This window comes from Salvelinus namaycush, chromosome 8, assembly GCF_016432855.1.
Source record: "Salvelinus namaycush isolate Seneca chromosome 8, SaNama_1.0, whole genome shotgun sequence".
NCBI lineage: Eukaryota > Metazoa > Chordata > Actinopteri > Salmoniformes > Salmonidae > Salvelinus > Salvelinus namaycush.
In genome coordinates, this window is record NC_052314.1 from 59,593,796 (window position 1) to 59,616,781 (window position 22,986).

At 43.6% G+C, this 22,986-nt stretch overlaps 3 protein-coding genes across 4 annotated transcripts in view; all 3 read left to right on the plus strand.

The window, feature by feature from the left end:
* The window catches only part of LOC120052911 (sal-like protein 4), a 74,589-nt gene extending 73,260 nt beyond the window's left edge, over positions 1-1,329 (plus strand). Inside the window, exon 8 of the mRNA XM_039000133.1 lies at positions 106-1,329. Within this exon, the coding sequence (XP_038856061.1) occupies positions 106-412 (307 nt within the window). The 3' untranslated portion in view covers positions 413-1,329. The remainder of the gene's footprint in view (positions 1-105) is intronic.
* Positions 1-22,986, plus strand: part of LOC120052984 (oocyte zinc finger protein XlCOF7.1-like) — a 164,375-nt gene that overhangs the window by 129,064 nt on the left and 12,325 nt on the right. The window lies entirely within an intron of this gene.
* Positions 13,599-22,986, plus strand: part of LOC120052913 — a 112,847-nt gene continuing 103,459 nt past the window's right edge. Inside the window, exons 1-3 of one of the 2 annotated variants that reach the window (XM_039000138.1) lie at positions 13,599-14,082; positions 14,439-14,569; positions 14,776-16,905. In XM_039000138.1, coding sequence (XP_038856066.1) covers positions 13,806-14,082; positions 14,439-14,569; positions 14,776-15,966 — 1,599 coding nt within the window. In that variant the 5' untranslated portion in view covers positions 13,599-13,805 and the 3' untranslated portion in view covers positions 15,967-16,905. Of the gene's footprint in view, positions 14,083-14,438; positions 14,570-14,775; positions 16,906-22,986 lie in introns of those variants that run through there. The other variant, XM_039000137.1, reaches the window with a different exon arrangement.

Here is a 22,986-nt window from a genome sequence, read left to right on the forward strand (position 1 = left end):
ACCCTATAACACAGCACACAATCCCAACAACACACAAACAATGGCTAGAGGTCAAGCAGGGAGCTCAAAGACTAACCAGCTGACTGTGGTGGCTCCTGCTTCTAGCTACTCTGGTGTCATTGGGTCACAACGTGGGAAGCCGAACATTAGGACCGACGCTGACAAGCCGTATGCCTGCCCCACATGTGGGAAGTGCTTTGCTGAGGCAAACTATGTGAAGATCCACCAGAGGGTCCACACAGGGGAGAAACCCTTCAGCTGTACCCAGTGTCACATGCGCTTCGCAGAGGCTGGCACCCTGAAGAGGCACCAGAGGGTCCACACAGGGGAGAAACCCTACAGCTGCCCTCAGTGTGAGAAGAGGTTCTCACACCAGCATCATCTGAAGAGGCACCTGAAGGTCCACACATGACAAAGGCCATTCACCTTCTCTGATGGTTTCAGAGAGGAACTACCTCAGGATACACCAGCAGAAAAACCATTACACTTCATAACATAAGAGGTAACCATTCCATCCTCAGGGTACAGATTGTCTCCCCATCATTGGTATTCGTGCGGTGACATGCTGCCAACCTTCATTTTCTCTCATTAGCTTTAGTCCTGCCCTCTAACCTTTTTTTTGCCTTAGATCTGTTCTTCCTCCAAGCTAGCCCTTATGTATTTCTCGCTCACATTCACATTTAGTAGTTCTCTCCTTTTGCCCACCTAACCATGCATGTACTCTTTGAGGTTGTCCCTTACCTTGAGTTCCTTTTATTTGTGTGTACAGAACATGATTCCTTTCTCATCTTTATCTACCCTCTTATCTTCCTACTTCATGCTGCTCATTGGTTAGCTGTCACAGTGGAAGCCCCCACTCGGCCCACCCCCAAGCCCTGCAGCAAAAGCTCTGAATAGGCTCAGTCAGCTGGACAAGATCCATAGAGCCAATCAGGATGCTTCTTAATCTTCTCTCAAGACAAAGATTAATTTTCATTGCTGTCAACAGAAAAGATCCACAGATGCATTTGGAATAACGATAGGGACAGATTTCAATGATGAATATTCCTGAATAGAATATTGCATCCAGACATTGTGTGATATATACAGTATAATGCATATATAAGTTAAAGGTTTATTACATAGTGTTGTGTAGGTTATATGACGTTCACACATGCCTATTTCATTACATCTATTGAACTACTTTGTTTTTTCCCAAGACACTTTTAATGAGAATTAATGCAGTTCATCAAGTTCATGCTGATTTTTAGTTGAGACATGTGATTGTGTGGTTTTCAATGGTGTATTTAAAACTTGTTTATGTTTAATAAACACAAAATGGGACTTTCATTCTGACTTTCATTGAGACTCTTTAGTATACATCACATCTGATCTCACCTTATTCTCCATACACCAGACAGCTTTACAACCAATATACACTTACTAAATATACTTACACAAACACCTATTGTACAAATAGTTTAGTCAGGTTTGTCTGATGAATTTTTATTTGCCATAGATTACTTATTTTTTTACCCACAACATATTTATGTCCACCATGATGGGTTTAACAACAATGAAGTCATTCTGTAACTACAATATAGGACTCAAACGTAGTCAGCCTGGTCTCAGAGCAAAACATTGTTTTACTAAAATCCATGTCACTCCATTTAGCATGATATGTTTACTTTACGTTATGTTACATTACATTGGCCTACATAAATCTGGGACACTCAAATTAGTATATGTTACTTAAGGCAAAAACAAAAAGAGGGTGGATGGGTGGGCGCATAACGCAAACTTCTAGCAACCAAATGCGTGTTATCATGGACAAATGTAGCATTTTAGCAACTGCAACTACTTACTACTCTAGCTACTTTAACTACTCAGCATTTTAACAAACCCTTCCCTTAAACCTAACCTTAACCCTTATCTTACAAAGGTACAGAGATTGTTCTGTCCACTGGTGGATCTAAATATTTTTCCTCATAATCCTGGACCCCAACCAAGGATTATCAAATGTTGTGCTATAAATTCTCGGACAACCCAAAGATTCCTAGATGCCCTTCCAGACCCCCTCCACCTATCCAAGGACGTTAGAGTACAAAAATCAGTTAACCACCTAAACGAGGATCTAAATTTAACCTTGAATAATGCCCTAGATGTATTCGCACCTCTAAAAAATAAGAAATTAGCTCCCGGAAATGGCGTTCCACCAAACTGGAAGTCTTCTGACTAGCTTGGAAAGACAGTACCATGTGATATCGGAGAGCCCTCACTGCTGCACAATCAGCCTACTTTTCCAACCTAATTGAGGAGAATAAAGAGAATATATATCCATATTTTATTTTTGATACTGTCGCAAAGCTAACTAAAAAGCAGCATTCCCCAAGAAAGGATGTCCTTCACTTCAGCAGTGATGAATTCATGAACTTCTTCGACGAAAAGATCATGATCATTTGGGGGGAAATTATGGAGTCCTCTTTGAATCTGTGTATTTCTCCAAAACTCAGTTGTCCTGAGTCTGGACAGAACTACCAGGACCTAGGATCAATGTAGACACTCAAGTTTTTTTAATCCTGTATCTTTCGACACATTCACGAAAATAGTCATGGCCTCTAAACCTTCTAGCTGCCTACTGGACCCTATTCCAACTAAACTACTGAGAGAGCTACTTCCTTTGCTTGGCCCTCCTATGTTGAACATACAGTGGCTTGCGAAAGTATTCACCCCCTTGGCATTTTTCATATTTTGTTGCCTTACAACCTGGAATTAAAATGGATTTTTGGGGGGTTTGTATCATTTGATTTACATAACATGCCTACCACTTTGAAGATGCAAAATATTTTTTGTGAAACAAACAAGACAAGAAAACAGAAAACTTGAGCGTGCATAACTATTCACCCCCCTCCAAAGTCAATACTTTGTAGAGCCACCTTTTGCAGCAATTACAGCAGCAAGTCTCTTATGTCTCTATAAGCTTGGCACATCTATCCACTGGGATTTTTGCCCATGTCTGGCCATTCTTCAAGGCAAAACTGCTCCAGCTCCTTCAAGTTGGATGGGTTCCAACCTGATGACTCCTGTCTTTCCCAAGTCTCTTATGTCTCTATAAGCTTGGCACATCTATCCACTGGGATTTTTGCCCATGTCTGGCCATTCTTCATGGCAAAACTGCTCCAGCTCCTTCAAGTTGGATGGGTTCCAACCTGATGACTCCTGTCTTTCCCCAGGCCACCTTGTTGAGCTGCTGCTCTAGTTTCAACTGTTCTGCTTTGTAACGGCAGCCTTCCTCCTCTTCACGAGAAGAGAGGGTGTAACAGGGATCGGACCAACACGCAGCGTAGTTGGTGCTCGACATATTTAATAATACGAACTGTGAACACTACAACAATACAAAAATAACAAAATGTGGCAAACCGATACAGTCCTAGCTGGTGCAGAGAAAACAGAGACAGGAAACAACCACCCACAAACCCTAACACAAAACAAGCCACCTATATATGATTCCCAATCAGAGACAACACAAAACACCTGCCTCTGATTGAGAACCATATTAGGCCAAACATAGAAACAGACAAACTAGACACACAACATAGAATGCCCACCCAGCTCACGTCCTGACCAACACTAAAACAAGCAAAACACACAAGACCTATGGTCAGAACGTGACAGTACCCCCCTCCTGAGGTGCAGACTCCGAACGCACCCCCTAAAACTCTAGGGGAGGGTCTGGGTGGGCATCTGTCCGCGGTGGCGGCTCCGGCGCTGGACGAGGACACCACTCCACCATTGTCTTTGTCCCCCTCCTTAGCGTCCTTTGAGTGGCGACCCTCGCCGCCGACCTTGGCCTAGGAACCCTCACAAAGGGCCCCATCAGACTGAGGAGACAGCTCCGAACCGAGAGGTAGCTTAGGACAGAGAGGTAGCTCAGGACAGAGAGGTAGCTCCGGACGAATGGCAGCTCCGGACTGAATGGCAGCTCCGGACTGAGTGGCAGCTCCGGACTGAATGGCAGCTCATGACTGGATGGCAGCTCATGACTGGAGGGCAGCTCATGACTGGAGGGCAGCTCATGACTGGAAGGCAGCTCATGACTGGAGGGCAGCTCATGACTGGAGGGCAGCTCATGACTGGAGGGCAGCTCATGACTGGAAGGCAGCTCATGACTGGCGGGCGGCTCTGGCAGCTCCTGACTGACTGGCGGCTCTGGCAGCTCCTGACTGGCTGGCGGCTCTGGCAGCTCCTGACTGGCTGGCGGCTCTGGCAGCTCCTGACTGGCTGGCGGCTCTGGCAGCTCCTGACTGGCTGGCGGCTCTGGCAGCTCCTGACTGACGGACGGCTCTAGCGGCTCGGGACAGACGGGCGGCTCTAATGGCTCGGGATAGACGGGCGGCTCTGACGGCTCGGGACGGACGGGCGGCTCTGACGGCGCTGGGCAGACGGATGGCTCAGATGGCGCTGGGCAGACGGATGGCTCAGATGGCGCTGGGCAGGCAGGCAGCTCAGACGGCGCTGGGCAGGCAGGCAGCTCAGACGGCGCTGGGCAGGCAGGCAGCTCAGACGGCGCTGGGCAGGCAGGCAGCTCAGACGGCGCTGGGCAGGCAGGCAGCTCAGACGGCGCTGGGCAGGCAGGCAGCTCAGACGGCGCTGGGCAGGCAGGCAGCTCAGACGGCGCTGGGCAGGCAGGCAGCTCAGACGGCGCTGGGCAGGCAGGCAGCTCAGACGTTGCTGGGTAGGCAGGCAGGCAGCTCAGACGTTGCTGGGTAGGCAGGCAGCTCAGACGGCGCTGGGCAGGCAGGCAGCTCAGACGTTGCTGAGGCGCACAGTAGGCCTGGTGCGTGTTGCCGGAACTGGTGGTACCGGTTTGTAGACACGCACCTCAAGGCTAGTGCGGGGAGCAGGAACAGGGCACACTGGACTCTCGATACGCACAGTAAGCTTGGTGCGTGGTGCCGGAACTGGTGGTACTGGTTTGTAGACACGCACCTCAAGGCTAGTGCGGGGAGCAGGAACAGGGCACACTGGACTCTCGATACGCACAGTAAGCTTGGTGCGTGGTGCCGGAACTGGTGGTACTGGGCTGGAGACACGCACCACAGGGAGAGTGCGTGGAGGAGGAACAGAGTTCTGGAGACGCACAGGAAGCCTGGTACGTGGTGTAGGCACTGGTGTTACTGGGCTGGGGCGAGGAGGTGGCGCCGGATATACCGGACCGTGAGGCGTACAGGAGCTCTTAAGCACCGAGCCTGCCCAACCTTACCTGGTTTAATGCCCCCCGTAGCCAGGCCAGTGCGGCGTGGTGGAATAGCCCGCACTGGGCTGTGCTGGCGAACCGGGGACACCATGCGTAAGGCTGGTGCCATGTACACCGGCTCGAGGAGACGTACTGGAGACCAGATATGTTGAGCCGGCTTCATGGCACCTGGCTCGATGCCCACTCTAGCCCGGCCGATACGTGGAGCTGGGATGTACCGCACCGGGCTATACACACGTACAGGAGACACCGTGCGCCTTTCCGCACAACACGGTGTCTGTCCGTACTCTCGCTCTCCACGGCAAGCCCGGGAAGTTGGCGCAGGTCTCCTACCTGACTTCGCCACACTCCCCTTTATCCCCCCCCCCCCCCCCAATACATTTTTGGGGTTTCTTCTCGGGCTTCCTGGCCAGCCGTGTTCCCTCATAACACCGGTTCCCCTTCGCGGCTGCTTCCGCTCTCCTAGCTGCCTCCACCTGTTCCCATGGAAGGCGATCCTTACCAGCCAGGATCTCCTCCCATATGTAGCAACCCTTTCTGTCCAACACCTCTTCCCAAGTCCATTCCTCCTGGTACCGCTGCTGCTGCTGCTGCCCGTTGCTACGCTGCTTGGTCCGAGATTGGTGGGTGGTTCTGTAACGGCAGCCTTCCTCCTCTTCACGAGAAGAGAGGGTGTAACAGGGATCGGACCAACACGCAGTGTAGTTGTGTGCTTGCCGCTATGGAACCCTGACCTGTTCACTGGATGTGCTACCTTGTCCTGGATCTGCTGTTCATTCTCTCTCTCCCCCTTTGAATGCTCAGCTATGAAAAGCCAACTGACATTTACTTCTGAGGTGCTGACCTGTTTAACAAAAAATAATAAAGGTTTATATAAGTAACATTTTGCTGTACACACAAACATGACATGCTATTATAAAATGTTAACCACTGTCAAGTCCATCTCTAAGACTGTGATTCAAGTACCTAACAATATGGAGCCATTGGAGTTTATTATAAAACAAAGTCCATGTGTTGATTCAAGAATGAAATATGTTTTGGTTCGACTGAGAGAAGGGAAACTCAGTCCTTACAATGACACAAAAAATAACCAGTCAGTCAACACTGAGTCCATTTTGCATTTTCAACAAAATGGTCATACACTCATAACATGAAGGACAGTACTTTTATTGCAAAAAATAATACGTGACAAGTAGATTAACTTCTCACTGTGGTAACACTACATTTTTCTGTAAATCTGGTACCCTCACTTCGATAAAATGTATTTTAGAATACTTTAGTAAAGGTTCAACATTACAAAGACCTTCACTACTGTCGTGACTTTACTTCTGATGACTTATTTATCTAATCAAAAAACTGTTTAATTCATTAGGATTTGGGGCACCACGAGAGCGGTTGTTTAAAGAGTTAGCATCTCCCGAATTAAACTCTAAAGGTCTTTACCTATCACATCCATAAAACAGTCAACGTATTAATCATAACCTTGCATCATATCATCATTTTGAACAGTCGTAACCTCCACCATCTGCAAAAACCCCAGTGTTACGTACGCCTCGTGGAGGAGGGAACGCAACACCCTGCTACATCTCAACTCCCCGTGGAGTGAAAAAGTATGTGATCGTAGGTGCGGGGAAGGACGACAGAGGCAGAGAAAAATACCATTTACAGGGAATTTATTATTCCTTAACATGGTAATGTGGGGAAAAGGGGCTGGACGGAACCAAAGCAAAGAAAGTAAAAATTAAAGAGTCTCCTCTCCTACCTTACCTGCCTTCCCACTTCTTACCTAACCTTTAGCACCACTTGGCTCGCTAACCAAAATACAGGGGGTGGTCCGCCCAGGTCTTACCTAGTGTGCATAGACAGATTAAATACTACGTTATGTATGCCCGCAGGCCTCTTGCCTGAACACTCCCAAGGTGCGTTCCCCTTCCCCCTAGGAACAAATAAAACAGAATAATTTACGTGAACAATTTCAATTAACCAAAAACACTCAAATCTATTGGCATACATATACCTCTGAAGGAGCAGCTACAAAATAATATCAACAAAACGTTCACTGACCAACAACCAACACAAGACATAAAAAGCTCTCCTCCCTGGTGAAGGAAAACTGGCTTTTATCAAGCTGGAGAAGGAGTTGGTAATTGAAGAGACAGCTGTTTTGTTACAGTTTGTGACAGTTACAGGGGTCAGAGCTCCAATTAGCGATTGGGCTGACCAATCAGCTGCTTTAGGATTCCAGGAAGCCAGTTCCTGAAATACACACACATACAAACAACACAGAAACTGGGGAACGTAACACCCAGCCTTACTTATGATTCAGTACTACACAAATTGGTGTAATTATTTATTTACTAGCTAACTAAATGATAACATACAAACTTAATACATTAGGAAAAGTACCCTAGCGGACTGACACAATATGGTGGCTTTTTACAAAAGGAGAGGGAGAGAGGGAAAGAGAGAGGAAAAAGAGACACTTATCATTGATACATTTTAGAAACTTTTCTCACAGTAATCATAAACTTTGCACACGAACCGCCACCCATTTGGAGTAAGAAATCATTAATGTATTTACGTGTCAATGCCTTGGTTCGCGATTGGGCCTTTTCGTGGCACGCTTTTAAGGCTCTAATTGTCCAAAAGGGGTCCCCCCTTTCCTTTCTTCTACTGTTGTTCACTCTGGACGATGCTCCTTGGAAGATAGGCTAGCCAGCCGTGTCGATGGTTCCCATTGGTGATGAGAGTAGTAGATACGGTGATTTGAGAAGAGTAGTAGAATGGTCCCACTTAAATTCGCTTTTCTAGATATTTGACTTAGGACCGCTAATCAGCTGTACCAGTGATTGTCTGGGAGGTGAGCTTCTTGCCTCCACCTCGTGTTGCTATTCACAGTTCAAACCACTTTGGATGTGAGCCGCAGCTCAACGCCTTTCTGGTTCAAATGTAAATTTCTTTACCAATCCTTTTATGCACTCTGGTCGACAGGGACGGTTCAGTCAGGCTGACACACTCTCTGACCTCACTCAGGGAGTGGCTACTTACTCTGCAAAGTTTATAGGAGACAAATTCTCTTATGGCTCCGAAAATCACATTCATACCTTAACAAAAATACTTTCATAATTGTTCATATACAATGTTAAGGATGGAGACATCGGACATATAGTGTATATACTTTTCAGTTACAGCATTTCCTTTTTTAACACTTTTAATGACATCACAAAATATAAACCAATATGACATACATTTTCTATAGCTCACCACTGACCATTCCCCACGTTCTCTGTCAGGAATATTTTTTCAGTATTCGCTTTAGAATGTGTTTTGGTTGTTGTTTTGTGTCTCACTGGCTGTTTCTGGCTGTGATCAACAGAGTTGTTCCCCAGTCCAGAGTTGACGGCTCCGTCCCATCCACTGACCTCCACTAAGTCATCTCTGGTCCTGGCCTGCTCAGTGATGTTATCCCCTGGGCCATTGGCTGCACCGGTATGCGTCTGGGAATCCAAGATGGCCGCCCAGTCTCCTCTGTTAGCCTCCAGCCATCCACCTGCAGGAAGAGTTTAGAAAATAGACTTTACAAACAAATGGATACAAATATATATTTTTTGGTCAATTACCTGGTCATACATTATGTGTTTTTGTATGTAAACATAATTATATGTATTTCTCCCATACCTTGCTCCCCCATCTTTCTTCTACTCAGCACATTCTGATTGGTCAATGAGGGATTGCTGAGTACTATGCAAACATGTAAGTTGATTTGATTACTTGACACTCTTTAATGGTTTGATAATTCAAAGGCATGGTCCCACACTTAAGACAAAATGAATCAAGACCTGAGCCCTTATCCACAAAGAGTCTCAGAATAGAAGTGCTGATCAAGGATCAGGTCCTCACCTCAGGGTGACTGTATGTGGTCCTGTGCTGCTCAGCTGGTTCCTCTGTGAGTTCTTAAACTGGTTGTCCTCCATTACCATGTTCCCCTCAGGGTTCCCCCGACTCTCCTCACACCCCTACTCCTTCACGAGCAGCACCACCTCCTATTCTTGAACAGACAGGTGATACAGATTACACAGACATACACACGCACACACAGATAATACAAACACTTTAAACATGGAGTATTTACCCATCCCCACTATGTCAACCTGGTCTCAGAGAAAAACGTATATTTTACTCACATCTGTGCCACTCCATTTAGTTTAATATGTTACTTTACGTTAGGATTCATTACATTGGCCTACCAATCTAATAGCAGTCATACAATATAATACGTATTGTAGGACATATAGTATCTTACATCTTGATCGCACCAGCTTGCTTTGACACGTTTAGTATGCTATATTATGTTTGACTGTTTTAGTATGATATATTACGTTTGACTGCTTTAGAATGATATGCTACTTTTAGAGAGACAGTAAACCTAGGCTAGAACAGGACAGTTTAATATTTACCTTACTGAGGTGATGTAGATGGAATAAAGTCATTGTAATATTTTCTACTCTATTCTTGTTAACACACTGTTCTTTCTAAACAATTCTGCTCTCAGCTTTAAAGATACTGATCATAGGAGATTTGATGTGTAATGTAATAAGCAGTACCGTATTTCAAAGGACAGCGTGCATACCTTTTTCATTTAACCAAACCCTTTGAGCTAGGACCACAACCAATAAGATTTTTCTCTTCAGTGTAAATGGAAGTGGGGTGGTCTTGATTTAAATGATAGAGGTATCTAGTGGCCAAAAGGCCATATTAGCAGGTGCAGCGCTATTGAGGGCTTCCACCATTTTAATGTAGTTAACTTGTTGGGACTTCCAACTTCATTAGATGATACTTCCTGGTAACCCTGTTGGAGTCATGTCCAACCGGGTCATCGGGAGGGATCAGCCAATCATGAATAAGAAAATGTACTACTTCAAAATGGAGATTGGGCGGCAGGTAACTTAGTGGTTAGAGTGTTGGGCCAGTAACCGAAAGGTTGCTAGGTCGAATCCTCGAGCTGACAAGGTAAAAATCTGTAATTTTGCCCCTGAACAAGGCAGTTAACCCACTGTTCCTAGGCCGTCATTGTAAATAAGAATTTGTTCTTAACTGACTTTCCTAGTTAAATAAAGGTTAAATAAAATAAAAATAAAAAATTGCCTCAATGGCACCGCCCATGCTATCACTGAAGCTATAATGGCACAGATACAAAGATGAGTCCTCTATCTCTATGATTTGTCTAGTTCCCGCTGACTTAGAACACAAATGTGGAAGAATGGGAAGGCACCAGGCTCAAACCTACATCTTCTGAATATATACAGTGGGGCAAAAAAGTATTTAGTCAGCCACCAATTGTGCAAGTTCTCCCACTTAAAAAGATGAGAGAGGCCTGTAATTTTCATCATAGGTACACTTCAACTATGACAGACAAAATGAGAAAAAATAATCCAGAAAATCACATTGTAGGATTTTTAATGAATTTATTTGCAAATTATGGTGGAAAATAAGTATTTGGTCAATAACAAAAGTTTATCTCAATACTTTGTTATATACCCTTTGTTGGCAATGACAGAGGTCAAACGTTTTCTGTAAGTCTTCACAAGGTTTTCACACACTGTTGCTGGTATTTTGGCCCATTCCTCCATGCAGATCTCCTCTAGAGCAGTGATGTTTTGGGGCTGTTGCTGGGCAACACGGACTTTCAACTCCCTCCAAAGATTTTCTATGGGGTTGAGATCTGGAGCCTGGCTAGGCCACTCCAGGACCTTGAAATGCTTCTTACGAAGCCACTCCTTCGTTGCCCGGGCGGTGTGTTTGGGATCATTGTCATGCTGAAAGACCCAGCCACGTTTCATCTTCAATGCCCTTGCTGATGGAAGGAGGTTTTCACTCAAAATCTCACGATACATGGCCCCATTCATTCTGTCCTTTACACGGATCAGTCGTCCTGGTCCCTTTGCAGAAAAACAGCCCCAAAGCATGATGTTTCCACCCCCATGCTTCACAGTAGGTATGGTGTTCTTTGGATGCAACTCAGCATTCTTTGTCCTCCAAACACGACGAGTTTAGTTTTTACCAAAAAGTTCTATTTTGGTTTCATCTGACCATATGACATTCTCCCAATCTTCTTCTGGATCATCCAAATGCTCTCTAGCAAACTTCAGACGGGCCTGGACATGTACTGGCTTAAGCAGGGGGACACGTCTGGCACTGCAGGATTTGAGTCCCTGGCGGCGTAGTGTGTTACTGATGGTAGGCTTTGTTACTTTGGTCCCAGCTCTCTGCAGGTCATTCACTAGGTCCCCCCGTGTGGTTCTGGGATTTTTGCTCACCATTCTTGTGATCATTTTGACCCCACGGGGTGAGATCTTGCGTGGAGCCTCAGATCGAGGGAGATTATCAGTGGTCTTGTATGTCTTCCATTTCCTAATAATTGCTCCCACAGTTGATTTCTTCAAACCAAGCTGCTTACCTATTGCAGATTCAGTCTTCCCAGCCTGGTGCAGGTCTACAATTTTGTGTTTCTGGTGTCCTTTGACAGCTCTTTGGTCTTGGCCATAGTGGAGTTTGGAGTGAGACTGTTTGAGGTTGTGGACAGGTGTCTTTTATACTGATAACAAGTTCAAACAGGTGCCATTAATACAGGTAACGAGTGGAGGACAGAGGAGCCTCTTAAAGGAGAAGTTACAGGTCCGTGAGAGCCAGAAATCTTGCTTGTTTGTAGGTGACCAAATACTTATTTTCCACCATAATTTGCAAATAAATTCATAAAAAATCCTACAATGTGATTTTCTGGATTTTTTTTTCTCATTTTGTCTGTCATAGTTGAAGTGTGCCTATGATGAAAATTACAGGCCTCTCTCATCTTTTTAAGTGGGAGAACTTGCGCAATTAGTGGCTGACTAAATACTTTTTTGCCCCACTGTACCTAGTAATGGTGTTAAAGAGTACAAATCAACTACTGAGTGTGAGATCCTGTCTCCTGTTACAACAAGTCACCAACGAGGGTGTGACATGGAGTTTGGAAGTGAGCCAGACCAGGATGAAGTACCTGCGTTGAAAGGTGTGGTAGAGACTTCCAACGTTTGCCCTGAGAGGTGTATTCTGGCTTTTTGGCCAGCCTGTACATTGTTTCAAACTGAGTAAAGGTCAAACTGGGAACTGTACATCTGTCAAAGTTTTGAGAAGTGGAATTGTTTAGCTCTTTTGTGCATCTTCCGTCCAGAGGCAGCGGGCAAACCGCGTCATGCGCTTCTGGGATTGACATGTGTAGTGCTTTGCTCTCCGAAGCAGGGTGCTACTCAAAGGAGTGATCAGTGGGGTAGCATTGAGTGTAGAGGTGGATCCAATGAAAAATAATATTCCTAGTGTTTGTGACGCCCACTGTTTGGTGAGACGTAGACCTGGTGGCAATGGCGAGACTGAGAATAGTCTGTCTTGTTGAGCTTTGACACAGAGTTTATACCTGATAAGGTCAGGTTAGGTTATATTTGCTAAACTGTGTTCCAAACCCGCTATGGTGCTTTATGTGCTAAGGATTCAGACATGTTGCAGCAGTGTGTAGAAAGGAGATCGCACAATGTGGGAAATGTACAGGAGGGCATAGTCAGAGGTAGTGTAAAGTTGGGATAAAGAAAGCAGTCTCCACTGTGGGGGCGCCCATGCAGCTGGGGATCCGAAGTGTCCTTTGAGAGAGGTTGAGATTGCCAGGAGTTCGAGTGGGGCAGAAAATGTCCTGTTCTGAGGCAGTGAAGAGAGTATTGGATAGCCCAAGGGTGATTGATTAGACTGGGAGCCCCCTTGTGAATAAGAGAGGGATCCAGAGAGGATGAGTTTTAGTAAGGTATGATTTCTTGTGTTTATTGCTATGCTTATTCATTGTACTGCACGGATGAAGCGTGAATCCTAGAAAATACATGTGGTAGTGGAAGTAGCAGAGACATTTTTGGGTGCAAGAGATCTACAGGGGGCTTTAAGAGAAGGGGTTCCATGCTCCCGGTCTGTTGGCCTGGAGTAGGATCTGGTAGGGCTAAAGTAGTGGGATAGAGGTGGTGCGTTTTTGGGGTATAGTGGTGTATATGTGCAGGGTTATCAGGGACGGGTAACTCAAGTCCTTGGGGGCCGGAGTGGTGTCACTTTCCCCAATCCCAAGCAAACAGCTGATAAACTAATTGCATTCTAAACTTAAGGTAATAATTAGTTGACTATTGGAGTCATGTTTGTTAGCTGGGGCAAAAGTGTGACACCAATCAGGTTCCATCCCTGGATTAGATGGTGGTGAGATTAATTCCCCTTTTTGTGTGACAATGTGCAATTCACACTCCGACCTGTGAAAGGCAGTAATACTTGTATAGTCTGCCGGAAACTCACACAAAGAAGTACACTGAAGTCAACAAGAACAATTTTCACGTTAGCGTTTTTATTGATGTTATTTAGACGTTTATAAACACACTGGAACTTAAAATATTACTAATTTAACTGCACAGCATCACATACTTACCACAAGTAGTGTTTAATTCGCGTTGGACACAGGATTTGGTTTAGATGTTTTCTAGGTAACGCTAGCTGCTAACGTTAGCTAACAATGGCTAACTGTATGGTTTTTCACACTCAAATAGCCTCCATTATGGAGGTGCTAGCGAATGCAGCCGTGGCAGAGATCTGTAAACTCGTAGACGACGACTATGCAGTGTTTCGTTTGGAAATAACTCAAAGCCAGAAAGAAAACATGGCATTGCGGAGGAAACTACTGGAACTGAAGGTGGCACGGGAGCGCGCAGAGAGGACAGTGCGAGAGCGCGTTCTCGCCAGTCGTCCCAGTAGTGTCAAGATCCTCGACCGATACAGAGGAATGGCAAGAGGTACATTTTGCAGAAGACCGAGGCTGTGTGGCCTGTTGCCATTCATTCATATATATAGCTGGTCAGTTTTTGGATACTATGCAATAATTCCCATGATTATTTAGCTATCTTGCACAAAGACACTGTTATTCTAACCAGATTATTGATTTACTGCATTTCCTATTATTTACTCAATTAAAACAAATGTGATTCATCGAACATAATACATCAATCAATAAATAGTATATCAATAAGTTACGAGAAGTGTTACCTTACATCCTTGCCCAAATGTAGACCGTGTCAATATTGTACAATATAGTGTTGAGCATTGACAGTAGCTAACTTAACCTCCTATTTTCCCCCAATCACACTCTCAGGTGAAGGACATCTCACTGGAGGCAACAGGAGCTTTGTGAAGCCAGCGGGACACAATACATGGAGAGATGGCCAACCAATCACTGTTGATGAGAGAAGTGGAACCTCAACCCATCATGTTATTGTGATGGAGGTTAGTGTAATTGTGTTGCATAAAAAATTACAGTTACTTTGTAAATCAAATGTGGCCTCTTTATTTCAGAAAGGCTCCCCTCAGCTATTCACTTTCTTACATGTGCATCCTCATTTATCTGCCATAGGGGAGCTTGTGAGACTTCCCTACGACATTGTTATCCAATTCAACTCATGTAGCAATAATAACCTCCTCTCTTGTGTCAGTCTGCAGATCCAGAGGCTGTAGGTCCTGGGGTCAAACAGGAGAGGTCTGGAGGAGAGGAAGACCCACGACACAGCAGAGACATCCAGACTGGAGCAGCGTCTGGAGCGCCCCCTGTAGCAACGGAGGACCCCGCCCCAGCACAGCCCAGGATCCGACACAGCATCACGGAGGTCAGTGGAACGCAGAACGCCGTCCTCAAGTCAGAGACCGACACAGAGACTTTAACTGTAACACACAGGTTCTTACACACAGGATCTGACCACAGATCAGACCCAGAGAGACTAAGGCCACTGGGCTGTCCTCCTGCTCCCGGCTCAGAATATTTACCGGTATTTCACCAGAGGATGGTTAATTCCCGTGGGGATGTTGATGGTGACGCATTAGACACTGGCAGTGATGATCCATCTTGTTCTTACACTACAGAGATGGATTCTGGCAAAATGCACTTGGGTTTAGAGACCCAGACTGATCTGTCTAGAGGGGACTGGAACCGGTACAGTAGTAGTGTATACTCTAAAGGGTGCCTAGATAAGAAAGGGGAGGTTATAGTGGTAGATGAGGTGAAAGTGGAGGGCGATGCTCCTCCCACATGGAATACAGATAGTCACCTAGGAGACGGACACTCACAGGGCAGAGATTTCTTAAATTACAGGGGTAGCTTAGAGACTAATCTAAATGTCGCCACCCAATCCTCTTTAGATGCGTTCAGGGGTCGTGACCCAGTGTTCACGTCGATGGCACCTTCCGATTCACACGGCCAGATCCTTTTCGATCAGGTATTGAACTCAAACGACAGGGCTAGAGCCCAGGCTCAGGGAGAAGGAGCCACATCAGGCAATAGTAAGGAGAAACGATTCCTCTGCATGTTCTGTAACAAAGGCTTCAGCTGCCCCCAGAAGGTGGAGAGGCACCAGAGGGTCCACACAGGGGAGAAACCCTTCAGCTGTACCCAGTGTGAGAAGAGGTTCTCCCGCCAGGACAACCTAAAGATGCACCAGAGGGTCCACACTGGGGAGAAACCCTTCAGCTGTACCCAGTGTCACATGCGCTTCGCCCTGGCTGGCAACCTGAAGATGCACCTGAAGGTCCACACGGGAGAACGGCCGTTCGCCTGTACGCACTGCGGGAAGAGGTTCTCAGAGAGGAGATACCTCAGGATACACCAGCAGAAAAACCATGCCACTCTATGATATAGAAAGTAACCATTCCATTCGATAGATTCTGACGTTTAGATCAAACCCTGCATTAAAGACAAAGATTAATCTATTGCCAGCAGAAAAGATCCACTGATTACTTTTGACTTACCATAGCTGACTCTTATTTACCCACAAAATAATTTATGTCCAACATGATGGGTTTAGCAACAATTAAGTTATTCAGTAACTACAGTATAGGACTCAAACGATGTGGGGATAGGTAAACTCTCCATGTTGATAGTGTGTTTATTACCTGTGTGTGCATCTATGTCTGTGTAATCTGTATCACCTCTTTCTTCCAAGAGGAGGGTCCAGAGCAATGATTCATATATTACACTAGATGACTGATAAGGGGCGCTGTTTTGAAACCGCGCCTTCATCTTGGCACTCCCCCACCCTTGTAAAAAATATTTGGGAAGCTACCGAAATGCATTTATTAATGTCTATATTTGTTTTTGCCCTGTTTATTATATTACAGACACCTTATTGCATACTTTTAAATGATATTATGTGAGCTAAACAAACATTTAAAAAGGAAAATTAAAAACATTTTCCTTAAGTATTATTTTTTTGAAGGTTCTAATATTTCTGTCCTTACTACAACAACAAAAATACTTGAAGCTGCGACCCAACCAAATTCACATAGAAATGTGAGTTATAGATCTGTCATTCTCATTGAAATCAAGTCTAAGAAGCAATTGTTTTTGCGCCTTTTACTTACAGTTTCTTACACCAGCTTCAAACAACTGAAAATACAATAAGTTTGGTTTTGGAAAATATATTTCACAGCGGTTTAGATGGTAGAATGATTCTCTACGCTATACTTACTTGTTTTATCAAAAACTGAAATTAGGTGAACTATTAGACATTTAAAAACCACAAAATGGCAGAGCGATTTCTGCAAAGTGCAGCTTTAAATACATGTAATTTTGTCCATGAAACATTTCATTGAAATACTGTAGAATTCCATTAATTCCTATGGAGAACTGCTCCTTCTGGGGAGTGCCAATATGGCCGACTGGTGGCTTTGAAGCCTCTCACTGGCCAATAGGTCGTTATCAATAAAATATCCCAATAAGATGCAGAGTGTTCGATTTGCCTGCTGAGGGGCAAGGAGACCCCAGCTCCTCTAAAGCCATTGACAACTGCGTGCCGTTTAAGGGATTGTTAAATAAAGGTTAACTATTTGGATGTAATATCATCACCTCTTGAAGAGCATTGTCAGAACTACAAATGTCCATGCAAAAGAATTGCGCACATTTAGCTATATCATCAGAGTTATACAGCAAGTAACTGCATGCTTTTAATGATCAGAAAACATCAATTGATCATGTAATTTCAGATATGTGAGGGTAGCCCACGATATCTCTCAATAGCGGCCACTTTTAATTGGATAATTGAGTGATATAAAAGTGAATTATATCTGACAACTATGAGTGGTTTAGGTTCATTTCCCATTGTTTGTGGGCTCTGCCTGCCAAGCAGCAGAAGGGCACATTTACCGATGTAATTTTAGCTGATAATGTTTATTTGCAAGTTACCGGTAGACACTTTGTACAGTTGGCTAAACATAGTGGTATGTTGACTTAATGTACATTTTTCTCCAACCAACATAGGCCTACCTAGCTAAGTTAGCTAACATTATCCCCTTTTCAACATTGTTTTTCAGAGTGTGTAATCACGATTGCTGCTGACAGACATGATAGGCTGCATTGATTGATGGACCACGTCAAATTGGCTAGCTAGCTAATAACAGATCACGTCAATATGGCCGGTTAACAAGCTAACTTTTAGGGGATAAACTAGATGGCTAAATCCAAATATTGTTTCATTTGCATGCCATCTATAGTGATGATGACAGTAGTCCGACTGACAACTTTTTCACGACGAGGACTTGCCGAATCTCCTGATACAGTAAGCTACATTACGCATGTTTGCTTAGCTAGCTAGCTACATGCCAAATGGATAGGCTACCATCGCTTATCTGAAAATACAGTGCCTTCAGGAAGTATTCATACTAGAGGTCGACCGACTATGATTTTTCAACGCCGATACCGATTATTGGAGGACCAAAAAAAGCCGATACCGATTAATCGGCCGATTTAATAAAAAAAAAAATAATAATAATAAAAAAAAAAAAAAGGTATTTTCTTTGTAATAATGACAATTACAACAATACTGAAAGAACACTTTTATTTTAACTTAATATAATACATCAATCAAATCAATTTAGCCTCAAATAGATAATGAAACATGTTCAATTTGGTTTAAATAATGCAAAAACAAAGTGTTGGAGAAGAAAGTAAAAGTGCAATATGTGCCATGTAAAAAAGCTAACGTTTAAGTTCCTTGCTCAGAACATATGAAAGCTGGTGGTTCCTTTTAACATGAGTCTTCAATATTCCCAGGTAAGAAGTTTTAGGTTGTAGTTATTATAGGAGTTATTGGACTATTTCTCTCTATACCCATTTGTATTTCATATACCTTTGACTATTGGTTGTTCTTATAGGCACTTTAGTCTTGCCAGTGTAACAGTATAGCTTCCGTCCCTCTCCTCGCCCCTACCTGGGCTCGAACCAGGAACACATCGAAAACAGCCACCCTCGAAGCATCGTTATCCATTGCTCCACAAATGTCGCGGCCCTTGCAGAGCAAGGAGAACAACTACTTCAAGGTCTCAGAGCGAGTGCCGTCACCGTTTGAAACGCTATTAGCGCGCACACCGCTAACTAGCTAGCCATTTCACATCGGTTACACCAGCCTAATCTCGGGAGTTGATAGGCTTGAAGTCATAAACAGCTCAATGCTTGAAGCACAACGAAGAGCTGCTGGCAAACGCACGAAAGTGCTGTTTGAATGAATGTTTACGAGCCTGCTGCTGCCTACCACCGCTCAGTCAGACATAAAATCATAGACTTAATTGTAACATAACACACAGAAATACGAGCCTTAGGTCATTAATATGGTAAAATCCATAAACTATCATTTCGAAAACAAAACGTTTATTCTTTCAGTGAAATACGGAACCGTTCCTTATTTTATCTAACGGATGGCATCCATAAGTCTAAATATTCTTGTTGCATTGCACAACCTTCAATGTTATTCATAATTACGTAAAAGTCTGGAAAATTAGTTCGCAACGAGCCAGGCGGCCCAAACTGTTGCATATACCCCGACTCTGCGTGCAATGAACGCAAGAGAAGTGACACAATTTCCCTAGTTTAATATTGCCTGCTAACATGAATTTCTTTTAACTAAATATGCAGGTTTAAAAATATATACTTCTGTGTATTGATTTTAAGAAAGGCATTGATGTTTATGGTTAGGTACATTCGTGCAACGATTATGCTTTTTTTGCAAATGCGCTTTTGTTAAATCATCCCCCGTTTGGCGAAGTTGGCTGTCTTTGTTAGGAAGAAATAGTCTTCACAGTTCGCAACGAGCCAGGCGGCCCAAACTGCTGCATATATCCTGACTCTGTTGCAAAGAACGCAAGAGAAGTGACACATTTTCCCTAGTTAAAAGAAATTCATGTTAGCAGGCAATATTAACTAAATATGCAGGTTTAAAAAATATATACTTGTGTATTGATTTTAAGACAGGCGTTGATGTTTATGGTTAGGTATACATTGGTGCAACGACAGCGCTTTTTTCCCGAATGTGCTTGTTAAATCACCCGTTTGGCGAAGTAGGCTATGATTCAATGATAAATTAACAGGCACCGCATCGATTATATGCAATGCAGGACAAGCTAGATAAACTAGTAATATCATCAACCATGTGTAGTTAACTAGTGATTATGTTAAGATTGATTGTTTTTTATAAGATACGTTTAATGCTAGCTAGCACCTTACCTTGGCTCCTTGCTGCACTCGCATAACAGGTAGTCAGCCTGCCACGCAGTCTCCTCGTGGAGCGCAATGTAATCGGCCATGATCGGTGTCTAAAAATGCCGATTACCGATTGTTATGAAAACTTGAAATTGGCCCTAATTAATCGGTCATTCCGATTAATCGGTCGACCTCTAATCCATACCTCTTGACTTATTCCACATTTTGTTGTGTTCCAACCTGATTTCAAAAGGTATTATACCATAATGATGAAGTAAAAACATGTTTTTAGAAATGTATTGAAAATGAAATACAGAAATATCAGATTTACATAAGTATTCAAACCCCTGAGTCAATACATGTTAGAATCATCTTTGGCAGCGGTACATATCTAAGAGCTTTGCACACATGGATTGTACAATATTTGCACATTATTCTTAAAATTCTTCAAGCTCTGTCAAGTTGATTGTTGATCATTGCTAGACAGCCATTTTCAGGTCGTGCCAAAGATTTTCAAGTCAATTTAAGTCACAACTGTAACTAGGCCACTCAGGAACATTCAATGTCATCTTGGTAAGCAACTCCGGTGTAGATTTGGCCTTGGGTTTTAGGTTATTGTCATGCAGAAAGGTGAATTTGTTTCCCAGTGTCTGTTGGAAAGCAGACTGAACCTGGTTTTCCTCTAGGATTTTGCCTGTGCTTAGCTCAATTCCATTTCTTTTTATCCTAAAAACTCCCTCGTCCTTGCCAATGACAAGCATACCCATAACATGATACAGCCATCACCATGCTTGAAAATATGATGAATGGTACTCAGTGATGTGTTGTGTTAGTTTGCCCCAGGACATATTCAGGACATAAAGTTAATTTCTTGCCACATTTTTTGCAGTTTTACTTTAGTACCTTAATGCAAACAGGATGCATGTTTTGGAATATTTTATTCTGTACAGGCTTCCTGCTTTTCACTCTGTCATTTAGGTTAGTATTGTGGAGTAACCACAATGTTGTTGATCCATCCTCAGTCCTCTATCACAGCCATTAAACTCTAACTGTTTTAAAGTCACCATTAGCTTCATGGTGAAATCCCTGAGTGGTTTCCTTCCTCTCCGGCAACTGAGTTAGGAAGGATGCCTGTATTTTGTAGTGACTGGGTGTATTGATATACCATCCAAAGTGTAATTAATAACTTGACCATGCACAAAGGGATATTCAATGTCTGATTTCTTTATTTTTCCCCCATCTACAAATAGGTGTCTTTCTTTGCGACATATTGGAAAACCTCCCTGGTCTTTGTGGTTAAATCTGTGTTTGAAATGCACTGCTCAACTGAGGGTCCTTACAGATAATTGTATGTCTGGGGTACAGAGATGAGGTAGTCATTCAAAAACCATGCTAAACACTTATTGCACACATATTGACATAGGGGTTGACTTAAGACATTTCAACTTTACATTTTTAATGAATTTGCTAAAATGTTAACAACAAAAAAACAATTTTGACATTATGGGGTAGTGTGTGTAGGCCAGTGACACAAAATCCCAATTTAATACATTTTAAATGCAGCCGGTAACACAACAAAATGTTGAAAAAGTCAAGGCTCTTGCTTACCCAGAAAGACTCACAGCTGTAATCACTGCCAAAGGTGATTCTAACATGTATTGACTCAGGGATGTGAATGCTTACATAAATTAGTTATTTCTGTATTTCATTTTAAATAAATGTGCAAACCTTTCTAAAAACATGTTTTCACTTTGTCATTAAGGTGTGTTGATGGGTGAGAAATGTATTTAATCAAGTTGGAATTCAGGCTGTAACACAAGAATGTGGAACACATCATTGGTTCAGAGGTGCTACTGGTGAAGGAGGGGTGTGAGGAGGGTTTGGGGAACCCTGAGGGGACCATGGTCATGGAGGCCAAACAGGCTACACCTCCTCCTGAACCCACAGAGGAACCAGCTGAGCAGCACAGGACCACACAGTCTCCCTGAGGTGAGCCCAATGTGTACTGTCTGAATGGTATTAGGTCAGGGCCCGTATTTACAAAGTGTCTGAGAGTAGGAGTGCTGATCTAGGATCAGCTTTCCTTTTAGATCATAATGAATACGATTATTTGGAAAGATCCTATTCTTTGTGGATACGGGCCCAGGTCTTGATTCATTTTGTCTTAAGTGTGGAACCATGCCTTTGGACTATCAAACCATTAAAGGGATAGTTGGGGATTTGGGCAAAAAATGTTATCTACTTCCCCAGAGTCAGAACTCGTGGATACCATTTTTACATCCGAGTCCAATATGCAGGAAGTTAGAGGTAATTTCGGGAGCCAGTGCTAACTAGCTTAGCGCAAGGACTGGAAGTCTTTGTGTACAGCTAGCGTGCTGTGTTTTCTCCCACCCGTCCAACCTGAAGAGGCACGAGAGTCCACACAAGGGAGAAATCCTACATCTGCCCCTAGTTTGAGAAGAGGTTCTCCCACCAGCACCAGCTGAAGAGGCACCTGAAGATCCACATGGAAGAGAGGTCATTTGCCTGTACGCACTGCGGGAAGAGATTCTCAGAGAGGAGCTACCTCAGGATACACCAGCAGAAAATGCACACTACCCATGTATAGAGTATCGTGACATGTACTGTAGTCTTAGTTAGTTAGTAGTTAATTCTGTTGGTTTTGGATGTAGTAGGGAACTGGATGAGGTGAACTAAGGAAAGAATGAGTATGATGAGGCAGAGTAGATGATATAGTGATGGTTGGTGTGATTGTGTCTGTAAAAATACTTCACTGATGAAGAGTGACAACTATGTCCCTTTAGGTTGATGCTGGTGTTTTATAGTGAGATAAGGATAATGCATTAATTCATCTTTACTTGACAGGAATTAGTAAAGATGTGTGTAATGTTGAACCTTTTCCAAAGTACTCAAATTCATTTTTATCAAAGAGAGGGTTCCAGATTTACAGAAATTGTCAAGTGATTCCATAGTGTGTAATATTATTCTACTTGTCACATGTATCCTTTTGTCCAATAAAAGTACTGTACTAAAAGTTGTGTGAGTATGACAATTTTGTTGAAATTAAATTTCAAAAATCAACTCTGTGCAGACTGACTTGGTTATTTTTGTATCATTGCAAGTGTAACGGATGTGAAATGCTAGCTAGTTAGCGGGTACGCGCTAGTAGCGTTTCAATCAGTTA